Here is a 22,450-nt window from a genome sequence, read left to right as displayed (position 1 = left end):
GAAGGTTCAGGGCCCCTAGACACAAATTTGCATAAAATTTGCAAATACTATGTAAATGTACGGACACAAATTTGAAACTTGGACATCACAGAAAGCCATTCAACGTGTTGCCTGTCCATATAAATCCCTCAAGTTCATTTGCAGCGGACGCCAACTCCGTTCCTCTTCAACTAACTTGATTATTTCTGGAGAGGTAGAGGACATGTTTTTTCAAGCAATCAGATAAATACCTCCCACTCCCAGTTGAATCCCCAACAGATCCTGATCCAAATCAGTCCAGTTCCTCTTCAGCTCTCCCCATTTGTTGCCTCCAAATCCTCTCCAGATAAAGTCGCTTATAATTAATTTCAAAATTAATTTATTCCCGCAAATCGGTATTTCACTCGGTAACCCAGATCACACACTCATACGTTCAGTTCCCCCCTCCAACCCCCCCCCCCCAGAAACACTTAGAAATAAGATTAGTGACCTGTGACTTTTGGGGGAGCCTTTGAGCGCCCTTTAAAGGTGGCCTGGAGTGGGTTAAAGGAGACCCCTTCTGCAGTCCCCTGGCAGCCCTCATGCCCAACACCACCTGAGGGCATCACTATCTGTGCCAGGCCAGTTTCCAGCCCAGGATTTTCTGGCTTACATTGCCTTCCCTGGTGCCCATTTGACAGGGAGCCCAAGCACTGCATGGAGCCACAGCTGGAGCCAATTCAGCCGAATTTTGTTCACCATCTCACCTGTTCCCTCCAGGCTCCTGAGGCGGTAAGAGGCTTGCCAACCACACCACCGCCGCATCCTGGGCCGAAGCCGGAGTCCTCAGCAAGGGGGTCGAGGCAAGAGGCAAAGCAGCAGCAGTCCATAGGCAAAGCCGGGCAAGTGGAGAGGCAGGCCTGGCGTCGGCAGGCGATCAGGGCCGGCGCCTGGACCTTGTCCAAGCAGCTCTTCCAGCCCAGCACTGGGGCTTTTCAGCCGCAGCTGCTGGAACCACACTCTGAGCCTCAGCTGGCTCCTGTTCATCACCCTCAGCCAGTCTTTTACTCCCGAGGAGTCCAGGTCTGCAGTCGGGCACTTCACCAGACGGGCCAGGTCTGCAGCAGACGCCTCTCTTGGGCTTGGGACCTGTTCAGCCTCCATGCCAGCAGCCACGCTCACCCTGGCTGCAGACGGCCTCGTTGCAGGACCCTGCCTCCCCAGCCCCAGGGGGAGCCGAGCAGTGCAGTGGCAAATTCAGAAGTGCAGGGCCCTTCATGTTACTCACGGCCACAGACCCTCTCATTTTATTTTTATGCTGCTGGGTTGAGAATGAGATCTTTGTTAATGCCTTCTCCCACAACAACAGACGTCCCTAGGAGCCAATCAGCATGAAAGGGGAGAGGGTTAGCTACTGAAAAGAGTCTTCCCAGAGGCTGACCTGCCTCCTTTGACTCTGATTGGCTCCAACCAGCAGGAAAGGACAAGGAAGCATGTTGGAAGACTCTTCTCAGTGGCTAACATACTCCCCTTTCATGCTGATTGGCTCACAGGATGCTGGAGACATTGGGACCCTGCTCCCCAAAGAGTAAAGGGCCTAAGACCCCTCCCCAAGACTCTGGACAGCTACGCCGCTGGTGGAGGCTGACCGAAGGCTGGCTCTAAGGCTGGTGCTTCCTGATCTTCTTCTGATAAGGACTCCCTCAGCAGGGACCTGGCACCAACCATCCTCCTCCCTGCAGAGTTGTGCAAGGGGCAACACTTCGAAGGAGGAAGAAGCTGGCAGGCAAGGCCACCCCCTAGGGTGGATATCAGTAAGAAGGCCAGGAGGCAGATGGGGGCTGGCAGAGGGCAGACTGAGGTGGGTGGCACAGCAGCGCCCGCTTTGCCCTAATGGGCCAGCCTCCATTGTGGAAGGATTTAAGAAATCTTGTTTTGTTTTTTAAAAAATCCAGTTTCTTGGCATCACGCCAGTTATGACACACAATTAGCAACTGTGCAAATGGCTTTTTTTTTTTAAAGTTAAATTTGTTGGGACTAAAACACCAACACATGTTACAAGTGACAGAAAGGTAATCTACGGCCTGCTGATTCCTCCTCTAAAGTGCTTGCTGCTTTTGCAGGCTTTGCTCCTCCCCTTCTCCCCAGAGCAACTGGAGATATACTTTGGTTTGGGGCAGGGGCTTATTTTATTTTAGGTCTAACAGTTATAAGACCTTTGACATCAATGTCTGTCTCATTTCCAACACTGTCACTGCAGGCACACGCCGAGAGGTGGAACCCTTCCACTACTAAACAATTTAAGAGAAAAAGCACATTAGACTGTGCCACAGTGTAAATTTATTTGGCAAGTAGGGGGAAGCACAGAGGGCCCCCCAGACACTCCCGCATCTCTGCCTCCCCACAAGGCGCAACGAAAAGGAACGGGTCTCCAGGGAGCCAAGCGGATCTGTATCACAGTGGTATCTAGGGAGCCCTGAAAGAGACGGGCAGGTTTGGGGCTGCTGCCAACCACCCCCAACCCTGCATCACCCACCCGTCCCGCAATCCACTCAGGAAGTCAGTTAAGGCCAAGAGTGCACGGGGGGGGGAGGGAGGGAGGGAGGGAGGGAGGGAGAGAGAGAGAGAGAGAGAGAGAGACAGACAGACAGAGAGAGAGAGACAGAGAGAGAGACAGAGAGAGAGACAGAGAGAGAGAGAGAGAGTTCCACTTTCAGCACGGAAGGGATGCAGGCATCTCCTCTGAAGAAAACAGTCAGCCATTGACTCCTTTGCAGCAACTGCACCGGGTTCTCCCAGCCACCAGAGCCACCTCTGGCCCGTCTGTGAAGACCAGTAAGTGTTAAAGAGGAACTAAGAGGCACTCAGATTGTGCAGGAGATGGAAATCCAGCCTTTGGGATTCCAGAAAGCTTTGGGAATTTCTCCCCCTTTTCTTCTTGTTCCGGTGTTGGAACAAGATGGAGCGTCTCCTGCTCCGCTCCAACTCTAGATCTCTTGCAACGAGGGTGCCGGATCGTTCCGTTCGCGCTTCACGAGCGGCTCGCCGGAGCATCGGGAATCCCCCTCCGCCTCGCTCCCCAAGTCGCTGATGTCATCTGCAGGGAGGGAGAAGGAGACAAGCCACAGCCTCAGCACAGAACCACCAAGTCCAGGCTGGGAGGAGCGAGCGAGGGAGCAGATCAGAGGCAACAAATACCTTTATCCAGCAGGGCTGGGGACATGGACGCAAGGTCGCTGAACTGGAACAGAAAAGAGGGGAGTTAGCTTTGGCTGGAAGGGAGTATTCAGAGCCTCCCCTTTCCGCTCCTCTCCCCCTCACTACTCCTTGGGCATTTGACCCTCTGCAGCTGCTTAATGCTATCAAGGCCAGCATTTTGCTCACCCCACTTGGCTCCTCGGGGCCTTCCTTAGCCAGCAGTCTTTGGCCTCCCCACGCCCCACTTCAGAAGCCTCCAAGCCAAGCCATCGCCTCCCAGTGCCGCCCACACTGGGGATTCCCAAAACGCGGCCCGTGAGCTTCATTGAAGTGGTCTGTGGATCTGAAGACACGAGAAGAGCCCTCCCAACATGCTGAAGCTCCGCCTTGGCTTTTAACTACATTCTTCTTGTTTCTTTTGGCATTTTACTGTATCACAGCATGAATTCTAAAGAATTCAAGTTGTAACGTGAGAAAAACAACAGGCGAGAATAAAAACACAAATTAAAAAACACACAGTGTCTAGCAGCAGCGCAGGACAATTGCTACCACGGGCAGAAAAATCCTTAAGTGGTCTGGCAAGACCCTCAGCAACTTTCAAATGATCCAATGTGGGTGGGTGGGTGGGAGAGTTTGGGAACCCTAGATTACACTGTCAAGCAAGGGGCCCTCCAGGAGCTAAGATGCTGGGGGTGTAACCCTGAGACCTTCGTCATGAGCGACAGCACTTCCCTTAAAGATAAAGATCCCGGACCTCATGATTCTAAATAAGGGGCAGTTTTAACCCAAGTCAGACCGTTAGTCCTTCTAGCTCAGTATGGGCTGAAATGGATGTACTGAGGAAGGATTTAAGAGATCTTGCTTTGTTTTTCGTCTGTCTTCACAGTTTCAGGCAGGGAACATTGCCAGCCGTATCTGGAGGGCTCAGGGATTGAACCTGGCTGCATTCAAGCAATGAAGCCCCATAGCAGAAAGGGGGGGAAAGGCTACTTCTGGGTTGGCACAGCCTTGCAGAGCAGTCGCTTCCAAACTTTTCTTCTCCCACGGATCACCGGGGAACTGACAAGGGTCTTTGTGGACCATTGAATGGGAGGTATGGAGCACTAGTCCTAGTCAGAGTAGACCCACTGAAGTTAACAGACGCAAGAATGCATTTGAGTACAGCTTGATTCCCCCCCCCACTTGTTGCAGCAATTGTAATGCGCTGTGCCAGACGCTGTGTGATTTTTAATTGCATTTTTGATTGCTCCTTTTCTCACATTGCATTTTCTCGCTCATGCAGTTCTAGAAAATTCACGTTGCAAGCGTCCTTTACAGACCATGCCACGGACCACCTCAACAAAGGTCGTGGACCACAGTTTGGGAACCCCTTGCTGCAAGGCTGCCGGATCGGCTTTCGCGCAGGGGCCGGACCTGGCTGTAATTGGCCCTCACCTCTCCCATCACAGCAATGGGCGTCTCCCCCGTGGCTTGGGCGACGCGGTGCTCCACCAGGTAAAACATGTATTCGTCGTAGAGGAGGCGGATCAGGTGGAAGGAGCCAAAGCTGGCGGCGCTGCGCAAAGTGAGGTCGCGAATCACCATGGAGCTGTCAGTGGGGAACAGGAGAAAGACACAAGCTTTTCAGCACTGCGCAGAATGAACTTATGGGGTTTGTTGCTGCACAAAGGACAGGCAGATGACTATGAAAGGGGATAGGTCAGGACCGGTTGCGCAGAAGAGGGTGCAACTTCTCAGCAGACAGGAAAAAACCAGGGAGAACAGGAAGAACCCGTCCCAATTTAAACGAGGGTGGCAATGGTCTGGCTGACCTTTGCAGGAATTTATTGCTATCCTGGAGAAAGCCCTGATGTCAGGAATGATCGGGCAATCCATATAATCACAACTCAAGGTTCATCAAAGAGAATAAATATATTCTTGGGAGAAGACAACTTATCGGTACACCAGCGTAGCGGCAAGATTGGAGCACGTATTGGCCACCAAAGAAAACGCAACTGGTCCACAACATGACTGTTTGTCGCACAAGACGTGGCTTGTCCCACTGTCGCTGGTTGCATCAGCTGTTATTTGGATGTAATTCCACATGTATGTTCATAACAATGGGATTTTAAAAATGTTTTCCCATTGGTGTATCGGTTTTCTGTATTTTTATACACATACTATTTGTCTGAGAAGATTGAAGTTGAATATTCTTTTTGTGTTGTTTATTTATTTTGACATTGTATTTTCTAAACTTAGGCCACATTCACACCACGCAGTTGTTGTTCTATGATTCCACTTTAAACAGCCATGGCTTCCCCCAAAGAATCCTGGGAAGTGTAGTTTGCTAAGGGTGCTGAGAGTTGTTAGGAGACCCCCTATTCCCCTCACAGCTACAACTCCCAGAATTCCCTGGGAAAGAGGGTCTGACCATTAAACCACTCTGGGAAATGTAGCTCTGTGAGGGCAACAGAAGTCTCTTCATAAATCTCAGCACCCATCACAAACTACATTCCATTTTCTTTGGGGCTGCAGGGGAAGCCGTGACTGCTTAAAGTGGAATCAAAGTGGTATAAATGTATGGTGTGGCTCTAAACATACAAACCCAATTTTGTATGGTTATTCATTTCTGGAGGTTGGGCTTATATTTCCTTGTTCTTTTACGGTATCTGGCAACAGAGACACCTGTGCAGGGCTTACCTGTAGAAGGACCACTTCAGCAAGAACTGCCTGGCCGCCTTCGGGAAGTCGGCCCCTCCCTCGTGGTGCTTCAGGACGTGGGTCACCACGTTGTCGAGCCAGCTGGCCCACTGGTCCAAAGAGCTCTGACGCTGGAGGGTCAGCTTGAAATCCTGCTCCAACTTCTGCACCAGGCCCTCCTCGCACTGGCACACCCACGAAGCTTGCTCCTGGCCAGGGAGGGAGAGAGGGGCACGCAGACGCACGTCAGGAGCACGCAACCCATGCTCTGACTCTGCCAGCACTTGCCATTTGCCACCCTGGGCTCCTTAAGAGCCGGGATATACATTTAATGAATAAATAAATATATAACAGAAAGCACGTTTTAAAAATCCTATCTGAAATTGTTCACAGAGGTCTTCTGGCCATTTTGAGCGCAGGTCTGTTCAGATGTGCCTCATTAAGTTTCTGAGATCAGGCCACTTTTGAGCTGCTTTTTTTCAGCTAAAGCTAAAGATTTAAAGATAAATCCACCATTTGCCCGCCTGGGTCTTTAGGGGAGTTTCCATATCATGACTATCAAGCGAATGAACGAAGCCCAATCTGCAGATTCCCAACCACCCCTGGCATCAGCCTGAAGCCAACCCTACGTGAGAACCTCTGTTAACTGTGGAACAGTTTAGCATTTATTAAATTTGGATCCCACTCTTCCACCCAAGGGAGCCCAGGGCGGCAAGCATCAAAACGCTAACATAATACAAGTTAAAGTAAAAACATTTATAAAACATTTAAAAACATTTCGAGCAGCTAAAAATGTATTAGGGGTCAGGTGGAGATTGGGGGGGGGTTGCACCCTCTGCCCTCCCCAAATTCAGGAAATGCAGCTTTAGAAAGCTAAAAAATTTCCCAGAAGACACCACTCAGCATGGCTGCCTCTCACAGGGAAATGGCTTGGGCTCACCTGGACGTTAGTGAAATCCACCCGGTTGAGGTCGCTCAGCATCTGGTTGATTTGCGAGGTATTTTGGAGGACGGCACGGGCTGCCTGGGCCAGGTGGTTGAGAGATGTGTACCGGCGGAGCGTCTGTGCGAAGGCACTCACCACGCCCACCTGACGTGCCCCGGGTGGGAAAGAAGAGAAAGTGAGGCCAAAACTCTGAGAATGTGAAGTGGAGTGTGGATGAACCGTCAGTCATGCTTCCTTCCCTCCCTGTCCCCGCGAGGTCCTACATTTTACGAAATGCGGTCAAGAAAAAAACCCGGACAGGTCCCTGCCCTCAAGGAGCTTCCAGTAGAAAGAGGTTTGTGCCTTGTCTTAGGAGTCTTCTGCTTACAGACAAGCCTTCACAACATCGATCTCTCTGTTTAACCAACCCGCATTTACTGATGCCTTACTGATTTTCTAATTATGTTGTTTATAGCTGCTTTCATAGCTTCTAATTAGAATTTTGCATGTTGTATACTACCCTGACATATGAAAGTGCAGGTTATAAATACTTCAATAAGTAAATAAAACAAGGAAGAGGGGAGAGGGGGACAAGAGCAATTTTGTGCCTGTTTTGTTGAAGGCAAGGCCGGGGAACCTGCAGGCCCCCAGATTCTGCCGGGGACCAATTCATATGGGCTGCGCTGACCAGAACTGATGGGAGCTTGAGTCCAATAACATTGTAATAAACCATTAGTCACCCTTAGTCTAATAAACCTGGACATTATGTCAGCTTTGGGGGGGGGGATACAGAATTTAACTGCCTGAAAGGGTGGGGGTTGGGATGAGGGACAGATCCTAGGATAGGTGGGAGGTAACCAGCAGCTGGAAACTGCAGGAGGGGAGAGCGCTGTTGTGCTTAGGTCTTACTTGCAGGCTTCTCCTAAGGAGAATCTGTCTGGTCACCATGAGAACGGGATACTGGACAAGATGGTCCTGATCTTGCCGGGCCGTTCTTATGTTCTGTTCTGGTGTAGTTGGAGGAGCTCATGGGGCAAGGCAGGTTAGATGTTTCAGGACCATGGATAGCTCCTAATGAGCAAGTTGCTCCAGGGCATTTCAGAACCATGGATAGGTCCCAGTGAGCAACTGGCTCCAGTCCTGGACTAGAGAGGCCATTGCCCTGATCCGGAGGGGAAATCCTGATGTTCTTTACCACCCAGCAGACCAGGAAGCTACCCACCTTGGCTACTTATTCACTTTCCTATCTGGTGAACTGCCATCAGGTAACCTCCTGCTTTACTATAAAGGTCCTTTAAGCGCACCTACGACAGGCAGCAAGATTAAGATTGAGAAGGTCTCTGCCTGGCATCAGAAGGGCAATACATCAGGGTGGCAAGTGACTCTCTCTAGGGGATTCTGCCACCAAAAAGCCCCCCCCAGGAGTCAGATGTTTGGGGGAGGGAGGGGCTCCACTAGAGATCTTAGTGTAAAGGTAGATTTAAGGGGTAGTTCAAATACCCCATTGCTAACGGCTCCACTTCCCAATTCAGAAGCCACTTGGACTGGAAGATGAATCTCCTTCTTCACCACATCTGGAGGGAGGCGGGCTAGCTTAAGGGGCTCAGGATTATCCATGCATGTTCTGTCCACCACCTGAGGCAGGCACCTCACTCTGCCAAATGGTAGGGCTGCACCTGGGCTTTAAAACAGTCAAAACCAACTCTGTGGCTGCGGGACCAGGAGCCGGCACAGTTGGCATAGCAAGGCATATCATGACGCCCGGGGCCAGTTAGCGATCCAGCAGCCGCATTCTGCGCTACCTGCACTTTCCGAACAGTCTTCAAAGGGCAGCCCCACATACAGCGCATTGCAGTAGTCCAGCCTGGAGGTTTGCCAGAACATGGATAACTGAGGCCAGGCCAATAGGTTGCAGGTGTCCCAAACTATCCATAAGGAAGGAAGGTTGCCTTCCACACGCCTCTGTCAAGGAGCCCTTGTCACTTACCTTGGTCTGGACAATCTGCTGGGGGAACTCGCTCATGGCGTTTATGAGCCACCCTTCCAAACTCTTGGCGAAGTTGCGGATGGCCTGGGTCAAAGTGCCTGCCAAGGGGCAAAACTGGATGTAGAGAGCACAGCCTTGCCAGACTTTGTTTAATTTATTAATTCATAAGCATTTCCATCCCACCTTTCCTCTGAGGAGCTCAAGGTGGCATACAAACAAGGTTCTCCAGATGCTGTCCTCACAACAACCCTGTGAGGTAGGTTAGGCTGAGAGACAATTACTGGCCCAAGGTCACCCAGGGACCTTCATGGCCAACAGGGGATTTGAAACCGTCTTCTTCCACGGCATATTCTGATGCTTTAACCACTACGCTACACTGGCTCTTAACTGCTTAACTGGGAAAATGTTCATTGCATTCTGTATTTTTTCTCTCTCTCTGGGTGTGCCCACATCATACATTTAAAGCACATTTCTCTTTCCCCCCCCTCAAAAAAAAGAATCCTGGGACCTGGCACAGAGCTTCAATTCCCAGCACCCTTCACAAACTACAGTTCCCAGAGCTCTTTGGGGAAACCATGTGCTTTAAATGCAGTTGGAATTTTTATATGGTAAAGCAAATGGGCTTTGTCTGATTAATTTTAATTTGTAGAAGATCAACGACTGGCGGGGGATAAAAAAATGGAAGCCAGACTGCCGCAACTGAGATCATGCAGGTGCTGTCTTATATACCAAGTGAGACCCTTGGGCCCACCTAGCTTGGTATGGCCTACTCTGATTGGCAGCAGCACTCCAGACAGGAGTTCCGCCCCCCCAGCTCCGAGCGTACCAGGAAATGCCAGGGACCTTCTGCATGCAAAGCAGGTACTCCACCACTGAGCTTCTCCCTCCCACCCCCAACAAAAAAAATATAGCATGATCCTAGTCCTCATGGTCCTGAATTGAAGGGCTATGGCTCCGGAAACTAAAAAGCCACCGATTGCTTGCACAGAGTGGGCCCCTTCAGGATATAAATTCAATAAATAAATAAATATAGCAATAACAATAATAGAGACAGACAGACCGACCGAGAAAGAGAGAGCCACGCTCTGCTCCCTCTGCACTCACTGGGCACAGGCCGGAGAACATCTGGGATGAGGATCTCCACCAGGGTCTGGTACAAGACGTGGTCGCAGCTCCGCATCCATTTCATGATGGGGTCATACTTGCACATGGCCACCAGCTTGTGCCTTGGGATGAGGGCCTCACACGGCTCTTCGCTGCAGAGGGAGGGACAAGGGGGAAGAGGGGACTGAGGGGAGACAGGACAGCGCTGGTGCTCCCCCCTCCCTGCCCTCTGTGGGTCAGCTTTGGCAGGTGGGCGGGAGTGCCCGCTTATCCGTCACCTGAAGCCGTGATGACATGATTAGTTGGGTGAGGGGGGTGGAGGTCGGGCACAGTGTCAACCCGCTAACCGTTTTACCTGGAAGGAAGAGCAGCAGAGGCTTCGCTGGCGTGAGGCTCGGAGTTCCAGAAGGACTGCCACAGCTTCTCAATGTAAGGGAACTGAAGGGTCATGACGACTTCTACGTTGGCCTGAGGAGAGAGATGCCGCGTCAGATCCTCCAGGGAGCTTTAGACACCACGGCTTACCTCCCAGGGAACCGGGGAAGCAGAAGTTCACGGGGTTCCTTGGCCGGATGCCGACGAGGCAACCCGTGCGCCTTCAGGCGGCTGGTGCCCCGCTTTCTAGGATCACCTCGCAGTGCTGCCGGTAGAAGACCTGGAGAGCCTTGAGGTCGTTCACGTCGATTCCCTCCTGGAGGAGGTGGTTTTCCAGGTCCAGGGATGGGAATTCAGCAAGGCCGCGGGTGACATCTGTGAGGAAAGGAAAAAAGAGGAAAGAAATCCGGGCAAGACCTTTTTCAGGTAATCTGCCATGTCAAAACGAGCAATCGAAACTCAAGGAAAAGTGTCGTGAGAAAGGAGGATGCAAGTCAAGCCCCGAAAACCTGGAGGTTCAAATTCCTCACAGGCGTGGAGTGCTCGTTTCCATCTGACGCTCCTTTGCCTTAAACGGAGTCAGACTGTTGGGTCATCCGGCCTGACTGGTAGCGACTCTCCATGGTTACTGGCAGGGAGTCCTTCCCAGGGGAGACGCTGGGGATTGACCCTGGAAGCTTTGCATGCAAACCAGGTACTGTGCCACTGGGCTACAGCCCTTCCCCTAGAGATAAAGTAAGATTCCAGTCCTCATGGCTAGGAGCAAAGTGCTGACAGAACAAAAGCCGAAGTTGTATTAAGTCATTCCATCTATCACTGCGCTGGCTGGGAGTGACTCTCTTAGTTTTCTGACAGAAGTGTTTCCCAGCTCTAAGCTAGGATTAAACCTGGGACCTTTTGCATGCAAATCGCTGGCAGTTTCCCCCCAAATAAAATAAGATTCCAGTCCCCAAGGTTCTGAATAAAGGGTGGATTCAAACAGCAAAGTGGGAAGCTACTTTATACCGTTGGTCCATCTGACGCTTATGTTGGGAACCTTTGTCCCTCCAGATGTTGCTGAACAACAACTCCCATCAGCCCCAGCATGCATGGCCAGTGGCCAGGGATGATGGGAGTTGTAGTCCAGCAACATCCAGAGGGCCAAAAGGTCCTCCTCCCAAGTATATACAAACAGGGGATTCATTCTCTGCATGTGAATCCTTATTAGCAGGTTCGAGGGAAGCTCACAGCTTACAGAAATACAAGTATCTATATCTATATAAGGGAGGGGCACTCCCCCCAAAATACACAGTGAGGACTGAGCCGGCTCACTGGCCCTGGAACGCTGAGTGGCTGGTGGTGGAGGAATGGAATGTCTTGGAAGAGGGGCATGGCTGGCCGGCTGCTCTGAACAGGTTAGAATGCGCTGCAACATTTCGCTGTAGGCACATTATCGTTACCCATCACAGTTTCTCACCGATGAACTGCTGGTGATGCTGGCTCTGGGCAGCAACAGACTGCTCGGGCGTGGTGTGGAGGCTGCTGTTTGAACCACCCTCGGCCATGCCCTCCATCTTCTGGGAAGGTCTGTACCTGCAGGAGGGGTGGACGAAACAGCCAACGTCAGCTTGCATGCAGTTCAGTTCCCAGAATTCTTTGGGGAGGAGGAAAGCAGTGACTGTTTAAAGGGGTGTAATACTGCTTTAAATGTAAAGTGCAGATAAGGGCTGAGTCTTGGTCACATGTCCCCACAATTCCTTGAGGACTAGCAACCTGCTGTTATGGACTAGCAACTTGCTGTTATTTTTAAAACTTTTTTAAAAAAAAAATGCATGCAAGCGAGGTTTTGCACTCCTATACCCAACAGCCTGGGCTTGTACCTTTGCTTCTGGTGGACTGGTTGCTGCCTCATGGCCATAAACTGAGCATCTTCCTGCAAGCGATTGAGCGGGGAGTCTGGCTTGAGACGGATGCCATAGTAATGGTATTTGGAATTTCCCCTGGGTGTTAAATAAATCAATAAACCAGTGAATTCAACAATAGACAAGCCTGCTAAAACAACAATCCAGCCAGGACAGCCAGCACCATGCCAATACAGGTAGGCCCTCCTGAATTTCAGCAGCGAGGGCGTTCCACAACACTGGTGCCACCAGTGGACAGAGCTGTGCTCCGCCTTACCACACACCCATACTCAACAGGTCGCAAGGCAACACTAACTGGGTTCCATTTGTTCTGTCTAGCCTAGTATTGTCTACACTGACTGGCAGCAGTGCTGCAGGATTTCAAACAGGAGGAGTCTCCCAGCCCTACCTGGAGATGCCTGGAATTGAACCAGGAACCTTATATATGCAAAGCAGCTGCTGTAACCACTGAGCCATGGTCACTTCCTTAGGGACTAACCACTGAGGCTCCTTAGGCTCTAACCTTTGAGCCATGGTCCCTCCCTTCAACATTCTGAATAAAAGGCTGGTTTTAATGGGATCCGAGGGAGCTGCCTTCTGCTGTCAGCATATTGGACCATCTAGCTCACTATTGTGTACACTGACTGGCAGCAGCTCTCCGAGGATCTAAAACACATGGGGATGGGGGTATTTCCCAGCCCTATCTAGAGACGCTGGGGGTTGATCCTGGGGCCTTGGCCATGCAAAGCATGTGCTCCACCCCCTTCCCCTAAAAACAAAGTAAGGTTCCAGTCCTCAGGGTTTTGAAGAAAGACCTAGTCAGACCATTGGTCCGTCTAGCTCCATATTGTCAACACTGACCAGCAGCTGAAGAAAAGGCTGATTGTAATGGGATCAGAGGAAGCTTCTTTCTATCTAGTAAGATGATTGGTCTATCTAGCTTAGTACTGTAAACACTGACTGGCAGCTGCTCTCCAGCTTTCCGGCCTACTGAGAGTTGCCTGGGATTAAACCTAGCAAAATGGTGTGTGTGTATGTGTCTTAACCCCCCCACCCTCCAAAACACCCCTCCCCTCTCTCTGCAGACCTCGTCCCAAGCCGACGCGTCCTCAGCCCCATGAAAACAGAACGGATCAGCTTGCCGAAGGAGGCGGCGTTCACCGGGTCCAGCTTGTGCTCTTGGCAGTGGCACAAGTAATGGCTGTAGAGGGAGCTGCGGGGGAGGCTGACGCCTTCGGCCGTCTCGTAGTTGTCCAGCAGCCACTGCAGCTGCGGATTAAAAAAAAGAGAGAACAGAGCGCGGGAAATGAGGAGGAAAGAATTATTCAAGAGAATGTTGCCTTTGCGGGGGGGGGGTCCTGTTCATTTGCACACCTCAGGCACTCCCAGGTGGATGTAAAGGAAGCCCCCCCACACCAAATAGCCTATTTCCTGACTATTAAACCAACCCAGAAAAGGCAAAGGGGCAGTACGCCACGCTAGCTCTACTCAGAGTAGACCCAGCAAAGCCAATGGACACGACTAATTTAGGTCCATTCATTTCAACGGGTCTTCTCCGATTAGGACTCCGTTGACTACAACCCCAAAACGTCCGTTATAGCTAATGCATGAAAGGCCTGTCCCCCTTTTCCTGAAATTATTCAGAGAATCTTCCAAAAGTAGAGTTGGAAGGGTCCCATAAGGCCATCAAGTCCAACCCCCTGCTCAAGGAAGGAATCCACTTAAAGCACCCCCGACAGGCAGCTGTTAGGCCGTCCCAGTAGCCTAAGTTGCCATATAACTGCCTTTCGATAAAAACCAAAAGCCATCAGAACCATAAAACATTGACATTAACGTGAATTGCATCCCAGAGCTTCAACACATTTCCGGAGCTATTAAGACACAGGAACCAAATGCCTTATCGATGCTCCAAAAGGCATCATTAGGATACCGGGGGGGGGGGTATGCAAGTCAGCTCTACTCAGAGCTGAGCCATTGGAGTTCATGAGCCTAAGTTAGTCATATCCATCGTTCTCATGAGAGATGAAAGATGGGATTTGGAGATGTTCCTTCTTTTTGCAAGGTCATGTTTATCAGAAGGGGGAAAAAAATGTTGATAACTTCATTTGAATTAACAACACCTGGCTATGATTTTTTTTTTTTTTTGCATGCTTTATAATCGGGTGCCTTCTCAGTTGGTCATTTGAAGCATTTTAAGAAAAAATTGAACGTATTCCCAGAGATTCCTGCAGTACGTTTCCTCACTTTGATTTGAGTAAGTATACGACGTCTTTTTCAAATTAATTCTCTGCCGGCATCTTGTGATTTTCCACCTTTTTGGTCTGGCCAGGCTTGCTTGCTTCAGACAGGTGTTAAGTTCAGATTGGATTAGTTGTGTATTAACACATGGACCACATATATTTCAGCTCTTTGATTATTTACATATCAATTCATTCCATTTCCATTCTGCCCTTTCGCCAGAAGGAGTCCAGGCAGCAGCCACTGGTGGGTCCATGTCAGTGGGGCATCAAAATCAGCTTCGGGTTTTAGTCTGGCCTTTCAACGAGCTGTCCAAGGTGCTGAACCAGGTTTCAGCACCTTGGACAGCTCCTTGGAGGTAAAGCCTGGAGCAGATTCCACTGATCCAATGACATGTAGCCACCAGCCACCACCGGGCTCAGGGCGGCAGATGCATCAATGATAAAACATTTTTCTTTAAAAATAAATTCTGAAACCAATTAAAAGCATTCTAAAAACTGCTTCTAAAAACACTGCTTCCCCTTGTCACACCCCCGGTGCATTACTTGCCCCCCTTCCTTCTTTCCTGTCCCCCTGCAAATAAATTAGGGAATCGAAGAAGAGATTTATTAAGGACTAGGCACATGCAGTTAACGTAGCAAGGAGCGAGAGGAGAGGAAGGCAGAGGAAGTCTGCTGCAACTGAAGACGGAAAATGCTGCGGATACAGAACGCATTTCTGGAAGCAACAGCCGACCAGAAAGAAGCGCCTTTATATGTCGCACCCACAGGTGGTTGGTGCACAGAGGGCTGAGGTTTGCATTTTGCCTGTGCTACGATAATCCTGGATTGTGCACTTAAGGTGGCATTTTTAGGTGGCTGACTGCATTTTGGGGTTGTAGAGCCTGCGTGTGTGTGTGTGCTCACTTGTGCATGAAAGCAACGCGTGCACTGACAGATCCATTTTGAACTGTACTGTGTGTGCGCATGTGCTATGGGGTGCTATTTTCTGTGTTCCATTTCAGTAGGGCTTGTGACAGGGGAACATTCTAGTGGACAGGGGGCCCTTTCTGTCCACGTATGACCCTCTCCGCCACCGTGCCTAGTGGTCCCCCTCTGAGCTCGCCCCACACATTCATTGGCAGACTCGGATCAAAAGAGCCCTGTCATTTGGCACCTTAAAGGCAAGGACTGACTGGACTGACATTCAGGGCTGAGGATGGCTCCTGCCCACAACAAGAAAATGTGTTTGCTTTCTCAGGCACCCTGCAAGGCTTGGCTGCTTTTAGCTGCAGGAAAATGGGAGTTCTCCAAGAGACGGAGGCAGCGTGCAAAGGCCAAAGACCAGGCTCCAGCGGAGGCCAGTGGCTCCGATGTTGGTGGGGCGGTGGAATCCTCTTTGGGTTCTTTCAAGGAGCTGTCCGAGGTGATGAACTCCAATCCAAAAATAGGCTCAGAGCCTTGGACACTCCCTGAAAGCCGGACCTAAAACCCAGAGCGGATTCCGCTGCCCCACTGAGATTGGAGACGCCACCAGGCACTGCGGATGCACAGAGCGTCGGGAGTAGGGATGAGCGGGCGGACGGGAGCGTAAACTTACATGGCTGTTCAGCAAGCTGCTTTTGTGCGACGATATGCCTTCGGCTTTTTGGAGGTTTTCAATCGCCATTTCAAGCTGGAAAAGAAAACGGGGGCAGCAGGCCAAAGAGAGATGAAGAACGGGAATCAGATACTCCACAACAGGCAAAGGGACACGATGGCACCATTAACTAATGCCCGAGTAATGGTTAAGCCCTTCCTTCAAACGTGCAAAGTGGAACTTGGGGGGCGACAGACATGCAGGAAAACGTAAATGTGTTGGGGGGGTGGGAGAAGGCATGCAAAGCCATTCAGCGCAGGGAGGGGAGGGTGCAAAAGAGAAAAGAAGCGCATCTGCTTACCACCTTGCGCTGCAACACCTTGCGCTGCAAATACATACATACATGTATCCATGTATGTATGTATAACAGGCTTCTATACCTCATTGATTTAGACCAGGGGTTTGTAACCTGGGATCCATGGACAGGCATCAGGGGGTCCATGAACTGGGTGCGAAAAAAGCGGGGGGGAACAGAGGCCTCCTAACGACTCTCACAAACTACAGTTCCCAGGATTCTTTGGGGGAAGCCATGAAAGTGGCATGATACTGCTGTAAATGTGCAGTCCAGATGGGGCCTTACTTGTCTTTGTCTGGCATTGGCTGTGGATCCACCCACTGTTGGACCCCCTGCCTCCCGCCCCACCAATCCCAACAGGCACCAGGTGCTGTTGCCTTCACCCCTCCTGGACACCTAACACACAAACACGGCCACCCTCGAATGCAGCTTAATCCGACCTTCAGGCCGCACAAGGGGCAGCAGCACGGCCAGGCAAGGACGTACCGTGGCCGGGGAGGAGCGCGAGGAGTGCGAGAGGGCGTGCCTGGCGCTCTCCATCCCGCCGTGAATGAGGTAGGCGCCCGAGCTGGAGACAATCTGGCTTCCCCCGAGGTCCATCGCGATGCCCACCATGCCGTGCGAGGGGATGGCTGTGGGAGACGACGGGCCTGTGCTCACCTGAGCGCTGCCGCCACCGCCGCCTCCCCCCTGTGCTTCAAAGTAGGAAGAGGCGCTGCTCGGGGTGTAGATCTGGGCTTCTGTGTTGTATGAGTAAGCGGCACGTCTGCCCCGGGGCGGGAAGAGAGGCAAGAGAAGCAGTTTAGTTATGGGCACACACAGGGAGGCTTTTTCACCAAGCCTGTAAAAAAAACGGCTGGATCAAGCCAAGGGCCCCCCGTCCAGTCCAGCATCCCGTTCTCACAGTGGCCAACCAGACACCCCAATGGGGAAGCCCGCAAACAGGACCTGAGCGCACGACTTTGTGGTCCCGAGCAGCTGGCCTTCAGAGGCAGAGCACAGCTGACCTCCAGGCCCTCGTTAAGAAGTCAACCGTGTCACAAGAACTTGCATGGCAATGGCAAGCCCCTCTACACTAGAGGCAAGTCTCTTTGTGCTTAGTGGGGCTTCCTCCCAGGTAAGCGCGCACAGGTTGGCAGCCGCCCCTTCGGTTTAGGACTGGCCTTGGGGGAACCTGGGCTCTTTTGCCTTTCATAGCTGCATCTCTACCATCAGGACCAGGGATGGGAAGGCCTGTGCGTTGCAGCCCTCTTCATTTTTTATTTTTTCCAATTGGGGGACAGCTGCCTTCTCATGGTAAACGCGGGGTTGTCCGTGTGTGTGAGAAACAGCAATGACGACACTGTAATTTTGCGTTGCGCCTCACCCCCAACGGGACTGCCGTCCTCGGCGCTCTCTCAGGGGTCAAAATGTGGCCCCTGTTCCAAACAGGTTGGCGCCCCCTGCTGTAGGCTCCCATGAGCTCTTTGGAGGAAGAATTGGGGGGGCGGGCAAGAGGGAATGTCATGAATCTTGCACGCTGCCCCGTATTTTAATAAATGAAGGGGGGAGAAGAGACACCCACTTACATGGTCCCGTTGGTGTAGACGGCCTCTCCTGCCTCTACGTATTGAACTTGAGCTGGATAGACATGCTGCACTGTTGGCACCTAAGAGGAACAGCTGCACGTTCAGAGGGGCATTCGGCCCCAAATAACGAGGAAAAACGATTCCAAACGACGTGTTTGCCAAATTGCCTCCTCCCTTTCTAGTTCACAACAGGCCTCACTCGTTTGGGTGCTCTTAAAATCTTTGCACCGGGGACTGCATCTGAGCTCTACTCAGAGAAGGCACACGGAAATGAACAGGCGTGACTAACTTCGGTCCGTTAATTCCGACGGGTCTACTCCGGAAAGAGCCTCTTAGGCACATCAGTTCCAATGGGTCTACTCTGAGCAGAGCCGCATCAGCTACCACCCCGGTTAACCTTGGGTCATTTCAAAGCTGACTTTTATCTGTGCTGCCGCGTTTATGCTGGCTTTGAGATTTTGGGGGGCGTGCGCCCGGCTGCGTTTGTGTGTTTAAACAAACGAAAGCAAACAGTTGTTTTCTACTGTTGTTGATAAGCAGGCTGTATTTTGAATGAGTCTGTAAACCACCCGGAGGTCTTGACTGGCCGTCTAGACATTTAATTAATAAACATAAGCAAAGAAACAAGAGCAGGCAAATCGAGAGCAAATAAAGCGATGCAAGAAGACAAGGGCTGGGCAAATACGGCAACGTTGGCTTCTCATTTTCCCAATCCTCCCAGTTGGCTTTTTTTTTTTTTTTTTGCAAAGCACTCATGAAAACTCTTCAGAATTTTAGTGCAGATTTCCAGGCTGAACATATCTGCTTCCATGTATCTTTTTAGCTAGGGGAAGGGCTGTGGCTCAGTGTCAGAGCATCTGCCTCACATGCAGAAGGTCTCAGGTTCGATCCCCGCTTGCATCTCCAGCTAGGGCTGGGAAAGACTCCTGCCTGAAACCGTGAAGAGCTGCTGCCAGCCAGTGTAGACAAGACTGAGCTAGATGGACCAATGCCCTGACTCAGTCGAAGGCTGCTTCCTAGGTCCCTATTTAAAACCAGGTCTTTATTCAGGAGCATGAGGACTAGAATCTTTTATCTTTAGGTGAAGGGCTGTAGCTCACTGTCAGAGGATCTGCTTTGCACGCAGAAGGTACTGTGTTCAATCCTCAGCATCTCTAGGTAGGGCTGGAAGAGACTCCTTGCCCAAAACCCCACAGAGCAGCTGCCAGTCAGTGCAGGCAGCACTGGGCTAGATCGCCCAAGGATCTGACCCAGTATATGGCAGCTTCCTAGATCCCTAACCACATTAAATCCACCACTCCCCAAATCCACCTGCTTTAATCTGCTCCCACCTATAGCACAGAACAATAATATATGTTCCCACCTATAGCATATATAAAAGGAGAAACTGGAGTCCGGTTCTTAAGACGAGATTCTGAGGGCCAATTTGGCCCCAGGGAAGGCCAGCCGAGAATCTAGCCCGGGACAGGCCCTTATTTTGCTACCTGAAGCTGCAAAAGCAATCAGGGGCCAGAGAAACCGAAAGAGAGAGAGAGACTATTCTGCAATATATACTTGTGGAGTTGGAGAAGCAGCTGGAAAAGGCGTTAGCTGCATCACAGGGACACCTTCCTTCCCCGCTAGAGCTGAAAACAGAACTTTTGGGGGGGACTGGGGGAGAGACAGAAGAGCCTCAAGGAAGAAGTCTGAAGTCTAATTTGCTGCAAAAAATATCCCAGATTTAAAACAGAGCGTAGGGCCAGCATGTGCAAACACTGCCTCACCGAAAGCGAAGATTTAACCCCCGTTTTGAATTTTGCAGGGGACACCAGGCTTTTAAAAACTCATGGCCTGATAATAATTATTTGGAGAAGATCAGACTTGCCCCCCTCCATTCTAACAACGAGATAGGAACATAAGGATCTGCCTCAAACTGAGTCAGGCCATCAGTCCATTGCGCCCAGTACTGTCCGCACTAACTGGCAGCGACTCTTTCCAGGATTTCAGACGGGATTCTCTCTTAGCTCCACCAGGAGACGCCATTGGGGATTTGAACCCGGGACCTTTGCATACAAGGCAGCTGCCTGCAGCCCTTCCAGAACAACCATGGTTTTAAAAAAACAATCAGCAGTGGTTGCTGCTCCTCAAATATGGAACCGTTGCAACTTCAATGCTCTGGTAAAAGAGAGACACAGACAGACTTGGGATTTGGCGAGGGAAGGTGCAAGCGTTTCCAAAGAGTGCGCTGTTTTTCCCATTCATTGCTGCACCTGGAAAAATGGCAGCCTCTGACACAGGCAGCTGGCCACAGCCTCGTCAGATGCGGCGATGAACCTCTGGATGGTTCCAACGGACACCCTCCAGCACCCTTTGAGATGGTTGTTCCAAGGAACAGTCTTTTCAATTGCTTCTGGAGGTAGTGGCAAGCTTCTCCCGTTATCTGCAGAGTTCTTCCGTTTAGGGAGAGGCAAGATATTTGGAACAGCTTCCACACATGCACACAAAGAAAAAAAATCCCACCCTGAATATCTACTAGTAACCAGCAATGGATGTATTTATTGAAAAGGTGGCTTTATGCACAGAGGACCTTTGAGGATGTGGTAGATTATGTGGTAGATTACACCAGTGTGGTGTACTGGCTGGACTAGGACCTGGGAGACCAGGGTTCAAATCCCCACTCAGCCATGAAGTACACTGGGTGACCTTGGGCCAGTCACTGCCTCTCGGCCTAGCCTACCGCACAGGGTTGTTAAATTAGGAGGGGGAGAAGCATGTTCACCACTTTGAACTCCTTGGAGGAAAAGTGGGGTATAAATACAGTAATAAACAAACAAATATATCAGTGAGCAATGGCTGAATACATCTTCCAGAGGGGTAAATCTTGCATAAACCTTGACATTTTGGAGAGCAAATCATGGTAATTGTTATGACCTAAGGCAGTGGTTCACACTGTAAAACATATAAAAATTTTCTGGTGCACTTCGTGTACAAAATTAAAAATATATTAATATATTTTAAACTATGAATAAAAATATCTTAATAATAATACTTTCATAATATTCACGGCACACCTAGCCACCTCTTGCGGCGCACCAGTGTGCCCCAGCACACCGTTTGAGAATCACTGACCTAAGGTCTGGACTAGGGATGGGTAAGAATTCTGATTCAGTTTCCATTTAAAGCCGAATCTAGCAAATTCGCACTTTCTGAAACAGTAGGAGAAGCGAAACAGGGCCATCCTTTGAAACTGCACTTATCAGATTTAGCGGTGCAGTTTCTCCGAGCAAACAAGGTTGACAAAAAATGCATCTTTAAGCGGGAAAGTGTGCAAGAAAGCAAATCTGAGACTGAAACCAAACTACAAAAAGGCATGTTAGGGAAAGCTGCTTGCGGACACGTGCGCATTAGTCAAAAAGCCACACAAAAGTGTGTTTCATCAGAGAAATTTGAGCTGAAATGAAGATGAAAGGATCTTTTTTTAAAAAAAATTGCACATTTCTACAGAAATGTGAAGAACTTAAGATTGGAAAAACATGGAGAAACAATCAAAATGGACAGATCCTTAGTTGGAACAAATCGGTTCCATCTCTTCCAACGTTCCGATTTTCCCACTTGGTGTTCGCTGGCGCCCAGGCTTCTCGAGTTGGGCTTGTTTTTGGGGCGCTGGGACTTGACAGAAAGCGACAACAGAAAACAGCAACAGGGCATGACCAGCCGCGCGGTGGCACTAGAGATCAGGCACTGCAACTGAATTAAGGGTTCCCGGCAATTTTCAGAGCCTGTATTTTGGAATCGGGAAGGCTGATATTCACTGCAAAACCACGTTTTCCCCCCAGTGGAGTTTCAAGGTGCCATATAGCAATTCTAAGAGCATTTTAAGCAGTCAGTCAAAGGCTGTTCTATTTAGGCAGGCTTTTTGTGCTTGTTTATTTAAAAAATAATTTTTGGCTCTTGTGGTTTTCCATCTGCTTAAGGCAGCCTTTCTCAACTGAGTGCTCTCCAGATGTTTCGGACTACAACTCCCATCATCCCTGTGGCTGGCGGGAGTTGCGGGCCAGCAACACTGTGTGGGTGACCAAGTTCAGGAAGGCAGGCTTCAGATACATTCTGATTTGACTGTATATTTTCGGTGCCCCCAAACTTTGAGAATGCCAGTCAAATACCGGGTCATAAATATTCTTTTGGCTGCAGCACACCAAGCAAAATTTTATTTTTGCTTTTCATTTTACTGTACAATTCCACGTTAGCTCAGAGTACAATGTTGATTTGGAACAGCTACATCCAAATGGCTTTTAAAGATGTTTTAAAAGTTGTGGGTTTTTTTTTAAAAACAATACGTTTTGGAGATGTTTTATTTTGGTATGTTTTTAAGGATGGTTGTCTCAGTATGTTCTAAAGTCTTTTGTTTTTAAGATGTTTTAAAGTGCTTTTGTGTGCCACTCTGGCCTCCTTCTGGGAGGAAGGGTGGGATAGAAATTAAATTAAATTAAAATAAATAAAATAAAATAAATATTTTTATTTTCTGTAGTGAGTCTGTGTGTTATGAAAGCTTTTTTTTTTATTGCAGCTAATCTGTGGCCTTAAAGGAGGAAGGAGAGAGGAAGAAGAAAACTAATTCTTTTTCCCAGTTTGCAAACATTTCTCTGG

General features: G+C 50.0%; 1 protein-coding gene across 6 annotated transcripts in view; it reads right to left on the bottom strand.

Moving 5' to 3' along the window:
• Positions 1–2,570: 2,570 nt before the first annotated feature.
• Positions 2,571–22,450, bottom strand: part of RFX2 (regulatory factor X2) — a 76,639-nt gene continuing 56,759 nt past the window's right edge. For 5 of the 6 annotated variants that reach the window (XM_061600535.1, XM_061600537.1, XM_061600536.1 and 2 more), the window contains 15 exons: positions 17,825–17,904; positions 16,743–17,022; positions 15,923–15,997; positions 13,194–13,375; positions 12,086–12,205; positions 11,683–11,798; positions 10,483–10,601; positions 10,207–10,319; positions 9,852–10,003; positions 8,748–8,845; positions 6,776–6,925; positions 5,836–6,044; positions 4,591–4,744; positions 3,157–3,199; positions 2,571–3,055 (listed from right to left, as the gene is read on the bottom strand). In XM_061600535.1, coding sequence (XP_061456519.1) covers positions 2,946–3,055; positions 3,157–3,199; positions 4,591–4,744; positions 5,836–6,044; positions 6,776–6,925; positions 8,748–8,845; positions 9,852–10,003; positions 10,207–10,319; positions 10,483–10,601; positions 11,683–11,798; positions 12,086–12,205; positions 13,194–13,375; positions 15,923–15,997; positions 16,743–17,022; positions 17,825–17,904 — 2,001 coding nt within the window. In that variant the 3' untranslated portion in view covers positions 2,571–2,945. The remainder of the gene's footprint in view (positions 3,056–3,156; positions 3,200–4,590; positions 4,745–5,835; positions 6,045–6,775; positions 6,926–8,747; positions 8,846–9,851; positions 10,004–10,206; positions 10,320–10,482; positions 10,602–11,682; positions 11,799–12,085; positions 12,206–13,193; positions 13,376–15,922; positions 15,998–16,742; positions 17,023–17,824; positions 17,905–22,450) is intronic. The other variant, XM_061600538.1, reaches the window with a different exon arrangement.

The sequence above is a fragment of the Rhineura floridana genome, chromosome 18, assembly GCF_030035675.1.
Source record: "Rhineura floridana isolate rRhiFlo1 chromosome 18, rRhiFlo1.hap2, whole genome shotgun sequence".
In the NCBI taxonomy this organism is placed as follows: domain Eukaryota; kingdom Metazoa; phylum Chordata; class Lepidosauria; order Squamata; family Rhineuridae; genus Rhineura; species Rhineura floridana.
The sequence above is the reverse complement of the archived record's forward strand: the minus strand, read 5'-3'. Positions and strand labels throughout refer to the sequence as shown.